We start from the raw sequence: 23,689 nt of genomic DNA, 5'->3' as shown, positions 1-23,689 counted from the left end.
TTGCTGCAAGTTAATAAATATGACTGAAAGTATTTATTTTATAAAATCTGAAAAAGTTGAGTAGCTAAGATCCCCACATTTTGAGAATGAATTTTTATATGATATATACCAAGCAAATAAAAAATAAATACTTTTTAACAGCTGACAGTTTTTTTTAGCCTTTGAAATTGCAAATAGAAAAATTAACATAAAATGGGGCACCTGGGTGGGTCATTGGTTGAGCATTCAACTCTTGCTATCAGCTCAGGTAGTGATCTCACAGTCATGAGACTGAGCCCAGTGTCAGGCTCCAGGCTGAGTATGGAGCCTGCTTGGGACTCTCTCTCTCCCTCTCTCCCCCATCCCTGCTCCTACACTCTCTCTCTCTCTCTCTCTCTCTCTCTCTCTCTCTCTCTCTCAAAATAAATATAGAAACATTTAAAACAAAAAAGAAAAATTAACATAATCAAATGAATGTTTAGGCACTCATAAAAGGATATGGAACTAGCTCATTTAAAAAAAATAAAAAAGGGGCACCTGGGTGGCTCAGTCGGTTAAGTGTCGACTTCAGCTCAGGTCCTGATCACACAGTTCGTGGGTTCGAGCCCCACATCAGGCTCTGTGCTGAGAGCTCAGAGCCTGGAGCCTGCTTTGGTTTCTGTGTCTCCTTCGCTCTCTACCCCTCCCCTGCTCATGTTCACGCCCCCCCTCCCCCAAATAAAAAAACATTTAAAAATTTTTTTTTAAAAATAAAGGAAAAAGTTGGGGCACCTGGGTGGCGCAGTCGGTTAAGCGTCCGACTTCAGCCAGGTCACGATCTCGCGGTCCGTGAGTTCGAGCCCCGCGTCGGGCTCTGGGCTGATGGCTCAGAGCCTGGAGCCTGTTTCCGATTCTGTGTCTCCCTCTCTCTCTGCCCCTCCCCCGTTCATGCTCTGTCTCTCTCTGTCCCAAAAATAAATAAACGTTGAAAAAAAATTTAAAAAAAATAATAAAGGAAAAAGATATTTCCAATAAAATATAGTTTAAAAGCAAGGCATATTACCACCAGTAGTCTTGAAAAAAACTATATATATATATAAGCATTATGAAGGAAGAGGGTTCAGGATGGTATTGTAGGAAAACCTTGAACTCACCTCCTCCCAGGACACAACAAAATTACAGCTAGTTATGAAATCATTTTTCTCTGATAAGGACCTGAGAACTAGATGAATAGCACCCACACACACACACACACACACACACACACACACACACACACACGATGCATTGAGAAGAGTAAGAGTGGCAGAAAAACCACGTCCTCTGGGACCCTAACCCAGCACTGAGGTGACTTCCCAATCACAATGATGATGCCCAAAATACAGAACACTTCCCCAGTGTGAATAAATTATGTCCTTCATCAGGAACTCTGACCCTGGGGGCTATCACCAGAAAGATAAGCCCCTAAAATGTCTGGTTTTAAAAATCAATAAGGATTAAGATGAGTAGAATCACAGAATTACAGGAGAGGGAGATCTGACTCTTAAAGGAGTTGCAAGAAAAGCCACTCACCCCGAGAATCTGGGCAAAACAGATTGAAAATTGCCTAGACCGTAAGTGAGAGAGACCCACTTACTAATTTAAAGTTGCTGCTGGAGACAGAGGAAACTGTAGGGACTTTATCCAGGGACAAAAGCCCTGAAAGATTCCACTTTTGAAATTTCATCATAACTTGCTGTTGACAGAGTCGACAGGCACTATTTTTGGTGCTCTACCTCTAGCCTGCTAGCACCGGAGGGAATGCTCTGCCTACCCAGTGCTGTAACCAGTGTGGGCAAGTTTGCATGGCAATTAACCCCATGGAGACACCAAACCACAACTGGGAGGGATGCAATTCTTGAGCCCTTTAGCTAAGGAGACAAGATGCAAGGGCAGGGTGAGCACCCTGAACTACAACTAGGATAGGCAGGTGCTCCAGCCACGCCCGTTCTGCTCAGCAGTCAAGCTGTAATGGGCCGGGCGATGCCCACCCAGCAGACAGACTGGAGAAGTGACCATGCCAGGAGTGCCATAGGTCCTGCACTTCTCACAGCAGCCTACCCACAACAGGGCTGGGCCAGGGCCCCGAGACCTGCTCACCCCACACAGAGAAGGAAAGCAACTGAGAAGGATCAGCACCCTCAGCCCAGCAGCCCTTCACAGCAGCTGCAGCCCTATCACTGCTTTTGATATCTTTAAATACTTCATCATGTTGCCATTAAGTTTTTTTTTTCTTTTTATATGTGGTAAAAGATGTAACAAGACAAAATGCATTATTCCAGAATTATTAAAATGCAATACCAAGACAAAAATGAACTTTGCATCTCATTTGTATATACTTGTGTACCAGTAACTCTTTTGGGGGAGGGAATTGTTTTGCTTTGTTTATTGTTTTTATTTTCTGGTCTGGCAAATCAAACTATAAATTCTCCTACAAAACTTTAAGAGAGGATTGCAATGGTTAAACAAATTAGCAACTTCTTACTGGGGATGGGGTGGTGTAAGGAGGGTATTTAGAGAAGTTTATGTGAATTATCCACATAAACTAATCTTAATTTTTAAATTCTAGTCTGACCTTAATACACTACCTCATATCTGTAATTATTATAATTATTTCTGATTGTTTAACAACTCTAACACATATTCTAAAAATAATTTAGAGGATAATTATCTTTTTTTTTAAATTTTTTTTTTCAACGTTTGTATTTATTTTCGGGACAGAGAGAGACAGAGCATGAACGGGGGAGGGGCAGAGAGAGAGGGAGACACAGAATCGGAAACAGGCTCCAGGCTCCGAGCCATCAGCGCAGAGCCCGATGCGGGGCTCGAACTCACGGACCAGGAGATCGTGACCTGGCTGAAGTCGGACGCTTAACCGACTGCGCCACCCAGGCGCCCCAGATAATTATCTTAAATAATCCACAAATGTATCACAAATACAGTAACACAAAGTTTTAAATAAAATTAGGCTTGATTGTAAGTTTTGTGCATACCCTTTCTTTTTTTTTTTTTTTTCAACGTTTATTTATTTTTGGGACAGAGAGAGACAGAGCATGAACGGGGAAGGGGCAGAGAGAGAGGGAGACACAGAATCGGAAACAGGCTCCAGGCTCTGAGCCATCAGCCCAGAGCCTGACGCGGGGCTCGAACTCACGGACCGCGAGATCGTGACCTGGCTGAAGTCGGACGCTTAACCGAATGCGCCACCCAGGCGCCCCTGTGCATACCCTTTCTTATAAAACCTCCACACACACAAAAACTATGATTTGGTTTCCCATTCCGGAGGTGAGGAAACTGACAGTATCACATAGTAAATAAACAGCAAAGTGGGATCTGAATCCCAACTTGACTGATTTCCAACTCCCAGCTATTTTGTTTCACTTCTTCCATGTGCCTTAACACTTTCAGCCACGAAAATGCTACTGGTTTTAATTGCTTTGATTTTAGGAGGCAGGAGTAGAATGGTTTGGTTGCATGTACACTTTAATATGCTTTCAGTTTCATTTACCACTGTTCTAAAAGGATCTATACTCTTAAGTCATCTTAGCCTTCAGACATGACCATTGAACTTTACTGATCATAGCACAGCCAGACTTATCATCATAAAACAAAAGCCTAGTGTATGTATACCTTATAACACAAATGTTTTCCCTTCATCTACTAATAAAACCAAAACTACTTATCTTGGATATTAGTACATCAGTGTTCATTGCAGCATTTCTACAATAGTCAAAAAGTAGAAAGAAACCAAGTGTCTGCAAACGAAATGAAAGGATAAACAAAATGTGGTTTATATATACAGTAAAAGATTATTCAGGTACAAAAAGAGGAATGAATTTGATTCATGCTGTAACATGAATGAACCTTGAAAACATTATGCTAAGTGACATAAGCCACATACATAAGGTAAAATATTGTGTCATTACACTAACATGAAATACCTAAAATAGGCAGATTTATAAAGAAAGAAAGCAGATCAAAGGTTACCAGGGGCTATGGGGAAAAGGAATGGGGAGTAACTTTTAAACAGAATTTTATTTGAAGTGATAAAAAGATTTTGGAAATGGTCATGATGATTGCACAATATTAAGAATCTAATTGCACTGAATTGTACAATTAAAAATAGTTGAAATGGTGAATTTTATTGTATATGTATTATATATTATGCATAATATATATTACCTAATTTAAAAAATTAAAAATGTAATGTAATACACCAAAAACTATTCAGTTGTGTACTTTTAATGGGTGAATTGTATGGTGTATAAATTGTATCTCAATAAACTTTTTAAAATTTATTTGTATTTTTATTTATTTATTTTTTTAATGTTTATTTTTGGAAGAAAGACAGCACAAGCTGGGTAGGGGCAGAGAAAGCTGAAGACACAGAATCCAAAGCAGGCTCCAGGCTCCATCAGCAGAGAGCCGATGCGGGTCTCAAACTCACCAACTGTGACATCCTAACCTAAGCTGAAGTCGGATGCTTAACTGACTGACCTGGCACCCCTAAACTTTTTTTTAATGCTCCTTATATTGGCAGATCAAATCTTCCATTATTGGCAACTTCCCTAGGACTTTATCTTCATCTCACACCAATTTATGCCATATAATCCACATTCTAATCACACTAAATGATATGTGATTCCTTGTCTACCCTGTCTTTGTACTAAAGATTTTCTGAGCTTGGAGGTTCCTGGGTTTCTCAGTCAGTAAGCGTCTGACTCTAGGTTTCGGCTCAGGTCATGATTTCACAATTCATGAGTTCAAGCCCCACATCAGGCTCCATGCTGTCAGCAAGGAGCCAGCTTGGGATTCGCTCTCTCCTCTCTCTGCCTCTCCCCAGCTAGCTCTCTCTCTCTCAAAATAAATAAATAACCTTTTAAAAAAATAAAAATTTTCTGAACGCTTATTCTAGAAGAGTAGTTTGGAAACTTCTCATTCTGAGAACTTTTACTATCTTAAAAATTGAGGACTTGAAAGAAATTTTGTGTGATTTGCATCATATTTATTTACCATATTAGAAATTTAAACTAAAAATTTTGTTTTAAATATATATTAACCTCTTATAATTTGTAAATTTGTAAAATTTAATTTGTAAATTTCAATTCATCTTGTAAAACACAAATGAATTGACTGCATATTAATATAACTAACACCTTCTAAGAAAATACCTGTATTGTTTAATTTATTTTGTTTAAGGTTTATTTACTTATTTTGAGAAACAGAGTGTGAGAGAGAGGCACAGAGAAAGGGACAGAAAGAATCCCAAGCAGGCTCTAGGCTCAGTGTGGAGTGTGATGTGGGGCTCAATCTCATGACTGTGAAATCATGACCTGAGCCAAAATCAAGAGTCAGATGTTTAACCAACTGAGCCCCCCAGGCATGCCTGTATTGTTTTAAATGAGAATGGAATACTGGTTTAAAATTTTACAAGTCTGTTTAGTTTCTGGATTACTAGAAGACAGCCAGGTTCACACATCGGCTTCTTTTCCTGTTAGGTTGTTTTAGTTGAAGTATGTGAAGAAAATCCAGCCTCACACAGCTATGAAGTTGGAAGAGAAAGGTGTTTTAGTAGCCTTTTCAGATAATTCTGGATATTCTTTCACACTCTACTAACACATAACAAGTGGTAGTTACTTAAAGCTTAGCTTCAGTGTGGAATCAGAAACCATACTGGTGAACTTTTCATACTCTATCATATTAAAATCCATTGGTCTATCCTACACTTTGAATGGATCATTTACCCATTCATGACTTTTTTATCATGTCATTTGAAAAATATTGGTTCCCTAAGTTAAGCATATCTGTTGACACATTTCATTGTGCAAAAAATTAGCTCAATAATACCAACACCCATATCATCAGAAAAGCCTTTAAACACTGGGAAGTCATCAAGCTTACTGTACTCGATACAAATCCTCCGGAATTGTAACTTTTACATGAAAGCTTGATTTCTATTATTTGCAGCAGATACTGGAAGTCATTTTCCTTGTAGTGACAGACTCATTGTATTCGTTCTTTAGAAAATGTCTGCTACACACCAAGGTTTGAATAACCATAGACTATATGTTCCTCACTCTTTCAAGTAAAGCATGGTGTTCCTTAAAAGAAGCATGGACCCAAATAATCACACAAATACTTGGTTTCCTTTAGGCAGCCAATAAAGTTCAGAATGCAGCAAAAGTGTCCTATGTGTATTTCATCACATAGACTAATAAAGAGATGTGTACTGTAGGATCAGGATTTAATAAAATAAAAATGTTTTATTCTCTTTAAGGATGTTCTTAAGTGAAACAGGCTTTTTTTTTTCTCTGCTATTAAGCAGCATTGAAAAATACAATGACTACTAATACAGTTTAGTGCCATTGCTTTGATTAGCACTAAGTTGTCAGCAGTTTGGCCACCACTGCTTTCACACCATCAATGCAAAGGTCAATTCTGTGGAAAGGCAATTATCTAGTATTATTATGAAAATACTATTGATCTCTTAGACTCCTCAAACACCTATCAGGAGTCCCCAGGAAACCACACTTGAGGACCACAGGTCTAGAATTATTTTTTCTTCCTCTCCTCCTCTACCTGCCCCAGTCTACTAATAGGTTTCTATTGATCTTTTAAGTTTCCTCAACTCAGGTCAGTGGCGTCTTATAGTCTTCCCCAAACAGTTTTTGTTTGTTTGTTTGTTTGTTTGTTTTTAATTCTCTAGTCTTTTAGTATCTTGTGGCTTCTACTGAATTTCAATGTTTATTTGCAGTCTCTTCTGAAACTGTGGCTTCTAAAGGCCTATGGGCTGGTATTCAACTTTATAACCAGAATACCTGACAAAAATTCTGAAGCATAGAAAATGAATTAATAAGTTAATTAATATATTGTGGATACAATGCAAGCACTTTCAACTCTGAACTGTATCAGTCTAGAAGAAACGGAGGACTAGAGTAGTAGTATAATCTAAACTTCCTATACATATACTGAGTTGATAAATCTCAAATATGTCTGTACCTTATGATCAATATTGTTACAGTTGCATTATCTCCCTCCCTCTGTCTCTCTCTCTTTTTCAAACACACACACACACACACACACACACACACACACACACCCCAAAATGGCATATTGGCACGTTCTGTAATTTACAACTGGTATAAAATTATCAATAAGTGTAGTAACCTAGAGAATAAAGAAATGATAATATATATTTATACAAGTATATGTTTGAACTAATTTGGAAAATCTGAGTAAGATTTGAATAAACAAATACTGGCCTAGCAGAATGTTAGGCATTGCATTGTGTGGCAATGTATAATAAGTTTGACCATATTTATACTTACATTTAAATGAGTAAACATATAATAGATGTTATATTTCACTAGCTATCAGGTATATTAATATAAGTTGACTTTTCTTACAAATTAGATAGTCATAAATTAATAAAAATTATGAAATTATTGTTGAAAACAGTGTGAGACAATAAGCCTTTTCATATGCATTTGATGAAAATAGAAACTGGTATGGTCTTTTTGGCAGGAATTTGACCAGCTAAAAATTAAAATAAATACTGATTGATTCTGCAATTCTATTTCTAGGATTCTATGCTAAAGAAATACTCACATGTGTGAATAAAAATATTTATATGCACAAATGTTCGTTTTGAGATTGTAGGTAATGATGAAATACCAGAAATAAATGTTTATCAGAACAAAATGATTAGTTTATATTTAGTGTAAAATAGGCACAGGCTTTCAAAAGAATTAGATAGAGTCTTAAATAGGAAATAAAAACTTTTCAAGGTATATATATAAAAAATCTGAATAATGCATATAGTATCATTCAATTTTGTAATTACAAATGAGATACACATTACATGAAAAAAGTTCTGAAGACATGACTGCTGTTATGGGTAAGTAAATGGAATTGATGTTGCAGTGATAAGGCAGAAATTTAGTTTTTAAATCTATTTCACTTGAATACAATTAATTTATGCATTATTTTACAATTTAAAAAGTAATGAAAAGGATTGTCTTCAAGTATAATGAAATTGGAAAAGTGAGGGATATATGAAAATCACACAGAGAGAAAAGCAAGAGGTTATATCAGGAATGTGAAGATCATCCTTGTTGAAAGTTGGATGGCAGGAAAGATGTTTCTCTAAACAATATGAATAACTATACGAATAAACAATACGAATGTAAAAGAATAAACTACATGAATAACAATATTTTGCTTGAATGAATATGTCCCTTAAAATATAAAAATATTTTAAAATAGTATTTATTTACTAACATTTTCTCAACACTACTATACACACACACACACACACACACAAATAATAATCTCTGATATTTGTTTGAGAAAATACAATTCACTGAATAAAATTAGGCAGATATTCCTAAAGATATAATTTCACCCAGAAGAAGAAAATAAAATTAGTATAGTTTTATACTGAAAAAAAATTTCCATGAATTTTGATATACGTACAAAAAGACACTGTCAAGGATTATATTGAAAGATCCATGATTAGAAACTAATAATCATAATATACATACTGTACATGCTAACGGTTAATTGCTTCTTTGACTTTCAGCAGATCAGATAACATAGGTGCATTATTCTTGAATATAAACTCAAAAAAATGTAATTACTACATACAATTACCATTCTAATTTCTCTGCTAATGCAAATGATACTCATTTTCACCAAAGTATTTAAAAAAATATTGTACTTACTTTCAACAATTACTTGTCTGTCTTCCCAGTTATCTTTAATAAGCTGTATATTTCCAAAGTGTGCATCGCTGTAAAAGATTCGGTTGGTACCTTTTCTTCTTTGATTATAGTCAAAAGCCAAGGCTATGACATTCTTAAAATAATGTGGATTTTCATATGGCCTTATTGGTGAATTTAAATTGGTTTCATCAGAAAGATGTATACTTTTTAATATTGTTCTCCCTGAATATAGCAAATAGCCTTCATGCCTTAGGCAAGTAACTCCATCCTCTGCTAAATATCCATGGGCACAAGTGCAAGTTCTCCGAGAATTTCCTCGATAAAGACAAAGTTGCTGGCATCCACCATTGTCCTTTTCACAAACATTGGTCCCTAAACAGGAAAAAAAAGACACACACATATACAAACATATATGTTTGGTTTTTTATTTTGTTTTCAAATGATTTTTCTTTCAGAAAAAAAATGTTTAAAGTAAGCTTCATGCACTGCATGGAGCCCAGTGGAGGGCTTTAACTCACGATCCTAAAATCAAGACCTGAGCTAATAACAAGAGTCACTTAGGGGTGCCTGGGTGGCTCAGTCAGTTAAGTGTCCGACTTTGGCTCAGGTCATGGCCTCATGGTTCGTGCTTCCAGCCCTGCATCAGGCTCTGTGCTGACAGCTCAGAGCCTGAAACCTGCTTCAGATTCTGTCTCCCTCTCTCTCTGCCCCTCCCCTGCTCACACTCTGTGTCACTCTCTCTCTCAAAAATAAATAAACATTAAAAACAAAAAAGAGTCGCTTAACTGACTGTGCCACTCAGGCAGCCCTCTTACAGAAATATTTTTAAAAATAATGTTGAATAGTCTGTTATTTATTATTATTATTATTCTTAATACTGGTCAGTAAAAAAGTCAAATACTATAAAATACTGACTTTTTTCACACCAGTTTAAATCTTGGATTTCTGATTTAAAAGACTGCATTCTTCTGCTCTAATTATCATCTAAATAAAAACATTACATTTTTCTTGTAATCAGCCAGTTAAGTGTATATCTCTTTTTTGAAACTTGATGCTAAGATTGCAATAGGTTTCATGTACTGTAATCTTTGGCACAAATAACAATTTTCTCAAAACATGAACTGAGTTCCCCAACAAACAGTGCACTGCTTTAAAATCTGTGTCTATGAAATATGAAGGCTATCAAAGAAATTTACAGTGCCAATGTACCTAACCTCCTAAGTATATTAAGCATAAGTTTTTACTTCAGTTTTGAGTGAAGATGTAATATACTATCAAGATTGCTCCATACGGCTGATTTTCTTCCATGAATCCATCATCAACTATAAAATTATTATGCATTCCTTTGATGTCAAGAAAATTAATTACAATTTATTTTAATGGACATTAATATGGATATTTAATGACATAAAATGGACACTTAATTGAGGTAAATTAAAAAAAAATCCAAACCACATTTATATCAGTTTCAAAAAACACATTTTAAGGGATTGATGACTTCAGAAATATTTCACACCAATAGCAAACTTCTGAAGCCATATCACTTTATATATTAAAACATAACCCAAAATACATAGCTTTGGCAACTTTTACTCTCTAATATCCTAATTGTGCTTTGTATTTTTTTGTCGAGTATGTATATTTATCAAGATTTTCTACATTACTTAGCCCAAACCTATACTGAAGGCATGCCAGGCATATAACATGTCCATATAAATACACTGTCTAAGGCAAAACTATCTATGTATGAACTATTGTGTATTCATTTCATTAGACTACTGTATGATTTTTATAGGAAATTAGATGTTAAAAAAATACAGTTTTGAGGTTTTGGATTCATATAAGAATCTCTAACATTGATTAATATTTTTTAAAAAGGAGAGAAATAATGTAAGATATATTTATTTTATAAGAATGCTGACCTTTCTCTCTTACTCGGTTAAAGATTTTAACTTCCTTCAGGTTGACTCCAAGACCTGTTCTCATGGTTACGGTTTCTGTGGCATCATTCTTGTGGCCTCTTCTGATGGACCCGTTGGCATGTGCTCTGACAAAAAGTTGGACATACGTGATCAACAATCTTTAAGTAATTCACATCAAGCCAGTTATTTAAACTGAAGATAACAGATGGCCAAGCAGAAGGGGAAAGAAACCAACATTAGTCTGTGACATTGAAATGCTTGAGCCTGGAATAGCAAGAGTGCCTGACTTTCTGTGGAAATCACATGGCTTTGTGAGATCCTTTTTGTGCCCTTGCTAGGGAATGGCTAATCCTACAAGGGTAAAGCAACTGGCACTGAAATAACATTTTGAGACTCAAATACTTATGAAAAAATAAATTACCTGTCAGACCAGTAGATGTAAGCCCCAAAGACCGCAACTGAAAACATATCCACATTGCTCCCTGACAGCACCATCTCACGATTCCCTCCAGTCTCAAGGTCAATTCTTTCTATTTTGTCTGTACGAGCATCACACCAGTACAATTTGTTTTCCTAAAGATCGATTGAAAAGTAATGTTACAAGCTGTTTTGGATTAAGTGGTTTATTAAAAAAAATAAGAGAACACTAAGAGTGGATTAATGCAAGTTGGCAGTTAATGCGCTTTAAATACTTAAGAAATCCAACACACCTCATAGTCAATGGAGATACCATTTGGCCATGTTATTCCCATGCTTACAAGGATAACCTTCTCGGAGCCATCTAAGCGAGCTTTTCCAATGCAGGGCATCTGTCCCCATTCAGTCCAGAACAAATAGCTGAAATGAAATTGTTGATTTATAGTAATATGCAGATAAATACAAAAAAAAACCCATATTATTAACAATAAAGCAGTGACATTCATACCAATAGAACAAAAATAATACATTTTAGAAATCAACATCCATGTGTTTATATTTGTGAAAAAGAATTTTTTTATTTTAAAAAATATTTAACGAGTCATAGAAATCACAAGGATGGATTCAAAATCCCTCCAAAATACTTTGCATAGGCTACTCCCTGTCTGAAATGCTCTTCTCCAACCTGTTTGCCTCATTTGCTCTTGTTCCCATTGCAAACATCATTTCCCTCAAAAATTCTTCTGTGTTCTGATTATTTTACCCTATACTCTGCATGGATTAGAGTAAAATTTACAGTGTTATAGTTCTTATATTTCTTTACAGTGCTATTTTCATTAATTTTTTTTGCCCTCATTGGACAATAAGCTCAATGAGGACTGTGATCTTTTCTCATTTTCATCTACTGTTATACCTATAGCACTAGGAAATTAGAAAAATTTTAAAATAAAAATTAGTGGGAGATAAGTATTTATTAATATATATATGAATGCACTATAATTTCAGTTCTGTCCAATTACACTGATAAATGTAACCATTCTAATTTGAATATTGTAAGTTATCTTGTGAAGCAATCATAAAACATAGATTCATACAAAAGCAGATATTCCTATTATAGTAATCACGTAATACAAAAATGGAACATGGAAGAAAATGAAATACAGAAAGAAAATCCAGAGTATGCTGAAATAAAACATGTCGAAAAACTAAATGTAGAAAAACAGAAGGCATATTATTCATGCTTTCTTTTGCTCATTCGTTCAGCATACATAATATTTATATTACAATACAAAATCCATGCTTTCAGATAAACAGGATCCATTCTTTTGAAATTATGTCCACTGAAGTTTTTATTTAGCTGTCAGGAAACAGCAGTGATTAGAATTTAGAAAAATATGGCAATCATTGATTCATCCAGGCAACAATGAATGCGTATTTTGTGCATATTTGAATACGTATATATGAGTGATCATACATGAGAAAATGAGGTTGCATATAGAAAAATCATAGATGTACATTCATATTTTGTATCCACTCAAATGTATTATTTATCCATAAAAAGATACTTAAACTACATAAAAATATATGTATTCCCTTTACGCATATCGTTTTGATTTATTTTAAAAGTTGATTTTTTTCATGGAAATGCTGTATAAAATAAATGTGCTGGACTTTCACAACCAGATGAAAAAGAAGGTGTGGCTAGAATTCCAAGTATATTAATCCTGAAGAAGCTTTCGTTCATATTTATATGGTCTATAATTAGAAAGGGAAAACTTCGTACAAGAAATCCAACTAGCATTTTATTGGTTAGCTATAGGTTGAAATAGCCATAAAAAAATCTATGTTTTCATTAAAGTTAAGATTTTTAAACTTTAATGGAGATTCTCATTGTATTAAACAATAAAATAACTGGGAGGCCAAATTTGTTGCTCCATTTAACTTTTTAAGGAAAAAGTTTTAATAATGCTCCTAAAATGACTAATCAACCACTGTGTCAAAATGGCAGGGGGCATAACACTGTGAAGGAGGCATTTTGGGAGCCAAGACAGACAGGTGCTTATTCAGTCTGATTGTTGTCATCTATTTTAACATACTCCAGTTTATTTATTTTTATTTATTTTTTAATGTTTGTTTATTTTTGAGAGACAGAGAGAGACAGAATGTGAGCAGGGGAGGGGCAGAGAGAGAGGGAGACACAGACTCCAAAGTAGGCTCCAGGCTCTGAGCTGTCAGCACAGAGCCTGACGTTGGGCACCAGCTCATGAACCATGAGATCATGGGAGCCGAAGTGGAGAAGCTCACCGGACTGAGCCACCCAGGCACCCCTAACATACTCCAGAATTTAAATATGAAAGGAAATATGTACAATATCCCTTTTATTTAATAGTAATCTGCTTTCAGATGTACTAAATGAATAATACAAATATTATTTTAAAAAATAAATAAAAATATTTTGGGTGAACAGAGCAAATCAACTCATTTAACAAATTTAGCTCTGCTTCTCCAGCTATGGAAACTGTGGCTCAGGAAGTCAATCATCCAGTCACACAGCTGGTAAGAAAGGGTCAAAGCCAGGAACTTCAATCAGGCTTTACTAACCCAGGCCTGTGGTGTATTCTCTATGTTGTCTCACAAAATATAAACATAATACAATAATATAATAATCTCATATAAAATGCTACTTTTCCTTAGGTATAAGGAATTAGAACAAAGATCTTCATACTTAAAAAACACAGACCAAGCCATGAAAAAAGCCCTAGTATCAAGAAACCAGTCTCTCATTCTTTTTTTCTCTAGTAGTCCCTTTGCATTTTAAATCTGTATTACTTCCATGCAGGAGGCCTGGATGAATAACAATAAAATTAAGAACTAGAATTACTCAAAATAAAACTATTGTGAGTACAGATTTTACTCAAATTTTCAGTAGTGATTAGGTAAATTATCATTATATATGAAGCCAAATCTGACTACACGAACCACTTTTATGGCTAAACAATTTATCAACTTAATAAAACTAAAAGATTCTATACCTACTTAAGCGACATTTTATGAATTTCAGGAAAAGAGTAATTTATTTTCTCCTTAAACAAAAATTAAAAATAACAAATTGAATAGAATTAGCACCGTGAGAACCTTCAGGGATTATAACTAAATGTAGAGAAAGAACACTAAGCTTATGAAACTGCAGGGAGAAACTTATGAATAATTTAAGATAGTAATTTACATAGATGTACTTGAGATATCTTTAACGAACATAGATTCTTTGTATCTAAGTGTGATTTTTTCATGAAGGGAATAAATGAAAATCCTTATCACTGGTTTTGAGACCCCACGGAAATTAAGATTCAGTGGCAGCATTACAGACCGATGTCCCCATTTGAGTTCAAAATTTGCTGTAGCAAAATGTTTGTTGAATTGTATGATATAATGAAGGAAACTGCCTTTAGATCCCTAGCTTGGTTAATCTAGCACTTAAGATACTTCTCAAGTTTATCCCAGACCTAGAAATTTTCAGAATTGTCAAAATCAAATGTTATGTTATATAATTGAAGTTTCTCTGGATGATAATTTGTCTTAAACTGTAAATTCCCATACTTACAGGGGCTTGCAGTTACAGATTTAAAATAAAAAAAATTACAAATGGGACATTCAAAAGTGGTTTGAAGGATTATAAGAATACTGTCAGAAACCATCATAACACAAATATCCTTATTGTCTTATAAGACACAGTTCTTGGCAGGAAAATGTGCAATGAATGCATACTATGTTCAAGTAGTAATTCCAATTAATTATTGACATTTGAAAAATAGGCAAAAGATTTAGGAGCACTGGATTTCCCACAGGCTTAGGATATACTTATAGTCTTCGAAAGTTTACTGAATTGACCATATAACCAGCGTACTGATGTCAGAATTACTTTACATGCAGGTATACTTATCAAGGAAAGCAAATCTTTTTCTATCACAATTAAAGTTGAAAAATATACAAAATATTATAAATGCCAATTTCGAATAAATATTTTTTGAGAAATAAAAGTAACATGAAAACAAAGCTTTGGCTTTGCTGGGGAAGGGTAAAAAGTGTGAGGTGGAAAAAGAATACTGAATAAGTCTAAATTATCATAAAAGGAATAATATTAAGGGTGATTTTTATAGATATAGGAACAATAGTGAAAAGAAACTAATTTGAATCAATCATTTTCTTTGGGTTTAAGATTCTTTTTTTTTTTTTAATTTTTTTTTTCAACGTTTATTTATTTTTGGGACAGAGAGAGACAGAGCATGAACGGGGGAGGGGCAGAGAGAGAGGGAGACACAGAATCGGAAACAGGCTCCAGGCTCTGAGCCATCAGCCCAGAGCCCGACGCTGGGCTCAAACTCACGGACCGCGAGATCGTGACCTGGCTGAAGTCGGACGCTTAACCGACTGCGCCACCCAGGCGCCCCTGGGTTTAAGATTCTTAATTTGACTGCTAAACTATTTCCTCTGAACACAGATCTGGGCTGCAATTTTTACAATGAACTCACCATTTTTTCCCATTCTTACGTCCTTCTAGGACAGCATGATTTATATACTTTATCATGTATGCTAAACAAAGATGAGATAACCAAAAATGTCCGTGCAGGCACAAAAATAAAGATCATATAATTCTTTTATAGGCAGTTGCCTTGGTTGAGAAGATTCCTCTGCCACACCAATGGGCAATAGCGAGATACTATATCAGCAAAAAATATAAAAAAACAAACAAACCTACAAATTAACAACACCAGCTAGCCTTTGTGTGAGCATGAGCTTTTGACAAACTGCTTGTAATTTTCAATGTCTTAGCAGTTTCATTAGAATTACTTAAAACTCATACTAATCGAGTACTTCATAGGCCAACACGTCAATGTCTCAATCTTTAAGGCACATGTAAATAACATACTATAAAAATTTGAATACATTTCACGAATACATAAAATGGCATCCTGCATCCCCTCTGAGAGATATACGCTGTAATGAAGAACCTTCTCTATTCCTGTGAGTGTTTCTTTGCATTTCCTTTTCCTTCATTTATGTGCAATTTTGCTTTGAGAAAGCATTACATGGCAATCCCAAATCACTTTTCAAGTCCTGAATGTGTTACTTTTGCTTAGCGGTTCCTATAACATGAAAAGAACTCAAGCACAGATAGAGGGACACTCTGTTAAAAGGAAGAGTCTAGAGACAGTATAACCTTGAACACTGCTTTTCTTCTTCTTATTTATTTATTTATTTATTTATTTATTTATTTATTTATTTTTGTCTGTGGTTTGGTGGATGATTCTCAAATGTATTCTTTCAGTGCAGTCACGTACTCATTCAACCAATATTAATGTTGTTATGTAATGCTAGCAGTTGTTGCTATAAAATGAACTGGACTCAGTGACCCTCATGAAACTCACTGTTTAATGGCAGAGGCAAATGGGTAAAGATTTGCCTTAAGAAAAGTGCCAAAAGAAATACTTAAAACTTGCTAGGTATAAGTCTCTAAGTCGTAAAAGTATAGGCTTCAACACTGAAAATACTGAAGTGCGATGGTGAGAGAAGTTGTCATTTCTATAAGTAACTTCAGAAATTAACTTTTCTTTTGAGCCAAAATAAAGATACAGGCCATCTGGGTCATTCTCTTTCTCTGTTTAAGTCTAAAACAGTATTTACCATTTATTCTACAGGACTTGTTCTGGTTTCTGTTATCCTTAAGTTCTATATCAGATTCCTTCTTGATTCACTACTCTGCAATATTGAGTGACACAATTGTTATGTGTAAGTCCAGCCAATACTGGAGAAATATGAGGAAAAATTCTTCACAAAGAAAAATGTATTTGGCATCTGTGATGATACAGCATATTCTGTTTATTGCCTGCACTATATTTAGTCCCTTATTTTATTTATACCCTGCCTCATTGCACACCCTCATTTTAACAAATATATACATATACACATACATGTCTATGTACATATATGATATTGGTTTGCTATTTACATGTTCATAGTGTTTTTCCTGAGTAAATGGTCTATATTTTATTCATTTATAGTATCTCTAATATATAATATTTGATGTTTACCCTTTATGTATTTTCCTATGAAATATTTAATACCTTGACTCCTAGAGCCTAGACTACTAGTACTCATGTGCTGATTCTTAAAACATTACACAGAAATTTCTGATTTGTTTCATGACCTCCGATCTGTCTTATCAGTCATACCCAACCCACCCTGGGTATTCCACATTGAAAGAAGCAGAGACAATTTCTATAGGTGGATAGAGAAATCAATCCTGCAAACTTCTTTTTTACCCTTTACCACAGTTTTATTGGTCAGATCCCTTTAAAAATCAAGGTAAAGTCATGCATTTGTGTGTGGCTATTTCTGGTTTCCATTGAACATGGCTTTGGTGGTCCAGACCAAAAGTTCCCTCTTGTACTAGGAGGTGGCATGACCTTTCTGTACACTCTTTCTCCTCCATCAACCCAAGAGCTACAAGGATAGCCCAGGGCACCTTGATCACTTCCGGTCCTTCTTCCCTCCTTTTAGCAAGGGGAATAAGATCCAAGATTCACATTTAGACATTAAGGAATAAAGATAAAGCATATGGTAAAAGATTAGGTGAGCAAAACCTAAGTTTGAAACAAGGGTGTTTGCAGAATATTTGAGAAAATTCCTAGTAAAAAATACTGTGACACTTTTCTTTCATTTGTCATTATAATTTGATTATATGCCTCTCTTATATACCTGTAGAGAAAGCTGGCTATAATTTGGGGTATAACTGTTTCCAAGTTATTTGACCATCATTGTATCTTAATCTTATATACTAACACCCTGGTTGCACCAGTATTTCAATTGGAAATGAAACTTAATTCTACTTCATTTTTATATGTGTCATCTTGCCTTAAGATAAAAGCATACTCTGAGATATGGTGTTAAAGTATGCGATACACTTGCTATCTCAACAGATGTTAAACTATTGTTAAGCTATGGTGTCTAAAGAAAACAAAATCAGAGTATTTGTGTTTCACTTAGATGTAATATACTACAAGAAGTTAATCAACTTTTTTGGTATCATATGGTGACATACTGTAGCTTCTACTGTAGAAAGTGTTTTTCACATAAAATATATATATTATATTTCAATTTTTTTAAATGGAAGTGATGCCTTACCAAAAAATCAATAGAAGGTAGAAACTAATTTTTCAAGCTGAAGTAAATTCATACATGCTTTCTACTTTGTATTTGGTTACATTTAAAAAAAAACTTCAAGTCTCCATTGTTCAAAACAGGCTTCATGCCCACTTTTCAAGGCACAGTTGTATCTTAGATTCAGCTAATTTATTCCATTATGGTTTACCTTTTCCCCTGGTAATACCACCTACCATGCTTTAACTACAAACAGAATATAAAATGCTGTACTTTATTCATATGATAAAATTTTGACACTTAAATGTCTATGTAATATTACCTAGAAACCAATGTTTGGATAACTTTTACATGGACTGTCACTTTTAAGCCTATTTTTCTTTTCTGAACTCAAGTCAGTAAAACGTGGATAATGTATAGGGAGAAACTAATATTTCCAAGTATAATAAACATTTCCCAAAAATGTTTATTCAAAAGTTGTATCAATTCTTAATTATAAGTCCTGACAAATATCTATCCATGTGACTTAATTAACAGTTAAGAAATGTTTTTAAGAAGAAGTGAAGGTATGGAGGTAAATAATATTTAAATGAATGCCACATATGTCAAAGATTTCTTGTTTTGTGAAATAAAATATAAATCTTGTTCTGGGGGCTCAAAATTAGGAAATCCAAAAATATTCAATGAGCTCCTCAAGCCGAATCAGTGCTGAGCTCAAAGTTGCAAGAGAAAGATATGGAAGATCTAAGAGACATCTGGAGAGAAGATATGACAGAAGTTAGTGACAGATAGAAATAGGTGATGAAAGGGGACCCTGGGTGGCTCAGTCAGTTGAGGGTCCGACTTCGGCTCAGGTCATCATCTCAGGGTTCATGGGTTTGAGCCCTGCATCAGGCTTTGTGCTGACAGCTTGGAGCCTGTAGCCTGTGTCTCCCCTCTCTCTCTCTCTGCCCCTCCCCCACTTGTGCTCTGTCTCTCAAAAATAAACAAACACTAAAAATGCTTAAAAAATAAAGAAAGAAATAGATGATGAAAAACTACACAAAGTCTAAAGTAAATTTCAATCTTGTCAGAGCAAAAAGACATGCCATAGTTACGAAACGAAGTCACTAGACTAGAGGTAGGAGGATGTGTAAATTTCTATAACAGTGGACATTCAAATAAAGATTTTCTAAAGGAAAATGGAAACATAAGTGAAGGGATGAAGGTGAGATTTTGGATGTAATGCAGTAATTAAAGTAAAAAAAACACGACAATACATGGTAAAGGGTAAATATAGCAAGAGAGAGAATGGCATACAAAGACATATAAGGAGAGAGAGATGCAAAGGACGTATATGGAATAGGTTAGATACAGCAAGAAAACTCAGATTTAGAGAAAGTAACAGAGAAAATAAAGTCTTGAGTGGATAATCAATGGAGAAATATATCAAACAGAAGGCAAATGGTGTGAAATCTGGAAAAAATCTGAATTTGGCTATGGATAAATTTTAACAATTCTGGAAAGAAGAGAACTTTATTCTAAGTTAAGAAGTAACATGCAGAGAAAAATAAGTTGCTGTGTTTTTTGTTTGTTTGTGTTTGATGTGTTTGTGTTTGTTGTGGGGGAGTCAAATAGCAGAGATCTGATGCTATTTGGAAGAAATGGGAAAGGTTTCCTTGAAAGGACTAGTTAAAGATGATAGAATAGAAGAGTTACTGCATGAGATACCAGAGGAAATAAATGCCATTAAAGTGAAGAAGATTGACGTAAGAAAGACAACGTTCTCTGAGGTTATACTCACTTATTTCAAAACATTTACAGCATGAATTCACACATCCTATTTTCTTGTACCACCACATAATCACTATCACAATTAACCACCAAATTTAATTGTTTTACTACTCACTGAAAACTCTGCCATCTTCTCCCTCCACTGCTGACATTCTTAGGGACTTTATGACTCATCTTGATGGCTTTGTGAACATCTCAGTTCATGGTTCACCTCATCTGTTCCAAGGACTTCCACCTCTCCTTTGCCTCTGCCTTACATAAGCAAGGCCACACACTAATTTTAAGTAACACATGAGACAGCTCCATTTCCAATTTTACCAATTCTAAAATCATCTCTTAATTTGTTGAGTTGTCTTGGTCATTAATGTCCTAACTCCTTACTCTGACCTTAATCTGCTGCTTTTGGTTTCCTTGATTGCATCACTAACTTCTAGACCTCAGCTCCTGACTGGCAACCAAAGGTTATTCCATTACAATTCAACTTTGAGTCTGTCATCTCACGCTCCCTTTTTGACTCATTTTTTTTCCTTTTTTTTCCCCTCGCTACTTCTAAACTGCTGAATGTTATTATTCAAGGTCACAGAAACATACTGATTAGATTCTAGAAATCCATCCCAGCTAAACTCATGTTGCTTTAAATCCTTTTGTTCATATTCTATTTAGCACAAGTTTCAGCAAAACTTACCTATTCATTTAAAGCTGCTAACCTTACTCATACTATCATTTATGACTTTCTTCAATTTCAGTAATTGAATTGCTAAAATATATTCTACTGCCATATCCTATCTTTTCATTCCATCTCCAAAACAAGAAGGGGGAGAGAAATTCTCCTAATTCAATGTTCCCACTTAAATTTACCTCATCTCATCCTTTTAGTAACCAAAAAGGACATAGGTATTTGAGATTAAGATATTTCAAAAGATCTCAAAGGTAGGAAACATCTAACCTGTGGTTCCCAACTGTAGTATACACTTGGTACTCCACCTAGACACTCTCAGATCTTGTTTCCTAGTTCTATGCACTCCAGTGCACTGTTTCTGTGTCCTTTGCCTCTTACAGTTCTTACAGGCACTTTTCTTAAGAGGACCTATCCTCTTAAGCCACAACTCTTCTTTCACAAGTAGTGCTGAGAGTTAGAAATCTTGGGAGTGTATGTCTCCCAAGGGTTGCCCCTTTCCAATGCTTGGGTGGGAGTTTCAAAGTAAAGTTCCCTTGCTTTGAAGTAAATTTTATACTCCAGAGATCCACAAGTTATCAGGCTGAGACCCAGACTTTTGCTCACAGTTGAATCTTTGTTTGTCTCTTCCCCTTTCCTACTCTGCTTCTCTCTTACTTCCTGAACTGAATTCTCATTCCAGGATCTGTTTCTTGAATACCTGATATAAGATGTAAATTTTGTCCATCTGCTTTCTGGTCCCCTATTCTTCTTGTTCCACCCTATTACTTCTTCCTTGTCTAAGTTCCAACTACACTCTCTGGAACTTGCCTTCCTGTCAGTTTCTTCCCCTCTGCCTATGAACTTGTAGAGTACCCCCTCACTCCTATACTAAAGAAAACTTCCTCTATACTCTACTGTCTTCTCAACATTTCTGTTTTTCCTACTTTCCCTTCATTGCCCAAGTTTCTGTCACTGGAGACTAAATATGGTAGCTCTACTTTCTAATTTATTTGTCACTTACTTGTTCTTTATATTTGGCTTCTGTCTTTAGCAATTTCTGGAAATTGATAAAAATTAATAATATCATCTCCATCATCGATTGCACATTCTGTTCTCTGCTTTAATCCCTCCTAAATTCTTTACCACGGGCACACTGTTCTTCCTGGAGTGGTCTTCCCTTGACTTTCATGATACAGTAATTTTCTGAGGACTTGAAATGGTTATTTTTCCCTCTTTTGCCTTATTGCTGGCTTTCTTTTCCACTCTTTTAATCACTTCATCCCCTAAAAATAAACATTCTCTCTCTCTCTCTCTCTCTCTCTCTCTCTCTCTCTCTTTTTGTCTTTAGACTTATTTTTTTCTGTACTTTTTCTTGGGTAATCTCATCCATCACCATGCTTTATTGCAGAGTCTAAACTGTTGAAATAAAACAAAGTAACTTTATATTTATGCAACTACTGATTCCATTTATGCTCTACTGAAAATCTCTTCTCCAGAATATGCTATCTCAGGAAGAATCCAGGACTTCCAAGACTATTTTAGTTAAAAGAACAAATAATATTGTTAAGATTTTTTTTTCTGGTACAAAAGATGGGATCTTTCTGAATCCGATCTTTTATTTCATATGTATTTTAAAGTTTTCTTCCCTCTCACCAACTTTGATTGGACTCCTGCTGGGCTGAAGACTTGCAGTGAGAAAGTGACTTATTTTTTTTCTTGTCTTTCCATTTGCTTCTCTTTTCTCTTTCTTTTAGTCTCCCCTTTACATATTTGACTCCAGCTTTCTCAATTACTTGGCTTGAGGGTGAAGAAAAAAACCCCTCCCCCATAACAGTCTGTCTCAGATGGTAACTATTTCTAAGAATTCCCCAGTTTAAAGAATGCTACAACTTCAATAAACTCATCCCACTTCTGATCATTGCTTATGTGACTTGTTTGGGATCAGGGAGAAGGCTTAGGACAGAGGGTCTAGGACTATTTTAGATTCCACCTGGTGAACTGGAAAAAATGTCTTCATGGTAATTCCCTTAATATGTGGGGAATTCTGTTGCCGATTTTACGGCCCCAATTTATCCCAGCTGCATCATGGCTCTTCCCTATGTAGCTATACACTTGCCAATTGCCTTTGCTTTGCCACTACCAATTCTTTGCTTATTCTATTTCTTCATATAATGTAATCTTAGCCCATCTCCGAAACCTCTCTCCTTGGGGTGCCTGGGTGGCTCAGTCGGTAGAGTGACCGACTTCGGCTCAGGTTACGATCGCACAGCTCGTGGGTTCGAGCCCCGCATCGGTCTCTGTGCTGACAGCTCAGAGCCTGGAGCCTGCTTCTGATTCTGTGTCTCCCTCTCTCTCTGCCCCTAACCCACTCGCATTCTGTCTCTGTCTCTCTCAAAAGTAAATAAACATTAAAAAAAATTAAAAAAAAAAGAAACCTCTCTCCTTCAAGTCATCTACTACCCTCACTTGGATTACTTACTTTCATTATACATGATCTCTTTTTTCTTAAAATTCAATGTAACTTTAAAATGGTCTCATGGAAGTTATGTCAACATGAGATTTAGATACGATATTTAGGCTTGAGTCACATTGATCTAGTCTTTTTATGCCTGAAAATGACTCTCACTTTACAATATGAGACTATTATTGTAAATGAAATTTTGTATTTGTTTAGACTGTAAGTTTAAACAGAAAACTCAGTTGTGAATAGAAGCAGCCTCTTAATTATACTATCATACTTCACGGCGCCCACCAGCGTCTTTCACATAGTAAGCAGCCCTATTTTGTCAAAATGTACTGAATTGAAGGCTGAAGATGTGATGGAGATGCACTGACATGACCTCGCACACAGCGTGTGCTGCACTCGGTAAATGTGTGTGTGTTTTGTTTTTTTTTTTAATAAACTGACAGAAAGTAGAGTATATGTGGGTTCCTTTGCATGATGATCTCAATCACCCTACAGAGAAGTAGGTATATTTATATGCTAAGATGGCTATGGAGATATAAAAATATACTTAAGGAAAAGAAGGCCTAGAATAACA

At 35.3% G+C, this 23,689-nt stretch overlaps 1 protein-coding gene across 1 annotated transcript in view; it reads right to left on the bottom strand.

Annotated features, from left to right (window-relative positions):
* LRP1B (LDL receptor related protein 1B) overlaps nt 1–23,689 on the bottom strand; it is a 1,903,200-nt gene that overhangs the window by 461,937 nt on the left and 1,417,574 nt on the right. Inside the window, exons 38-41 of the mRNA XM_047873645.1 lie at nt 11,353–11,479; nt 11,064–11,215; nt 10,643–10,767; nt 8,721–9,092 (exon numbers count right to left, since the gene is read on the bottom strand). Of these exons, the coding sequence (XP_047729601.1) occupies nt 8,721–9,092; nt 10,643–10,767; nt 11,064–11,215; nt 11,353–11,479 (776 nt within the window). The remainder of the gene's footprint in view (nt 1–8,720; nt 9,093–10,642; nt 10,768–11,063; nt 11,216–11,352; nt 11,480–23,689) is intronic.

The sequence above is a fragment of the Prionailurus viverrinus genome, chromosome C1, assembly GCF_022837055.1.
Source record: "Prionailurus viverrinus isolate Anna chromosome C1, UM_Priviv_1.0, whole genome shotgun sequence".
Taxonomy (NCBI): domain Eukaryota; kingdom Metazoa; phylum Chordata; class Mammalia; order Carnivora; family Felidae; genus Prionailurus; species Prionailurus viverrinus.
The sequence above is the reverse complement of the archived record's forward strand: the minus strand, read 5'-3'. Positions and strand labels throughout refer to the sequence as shown.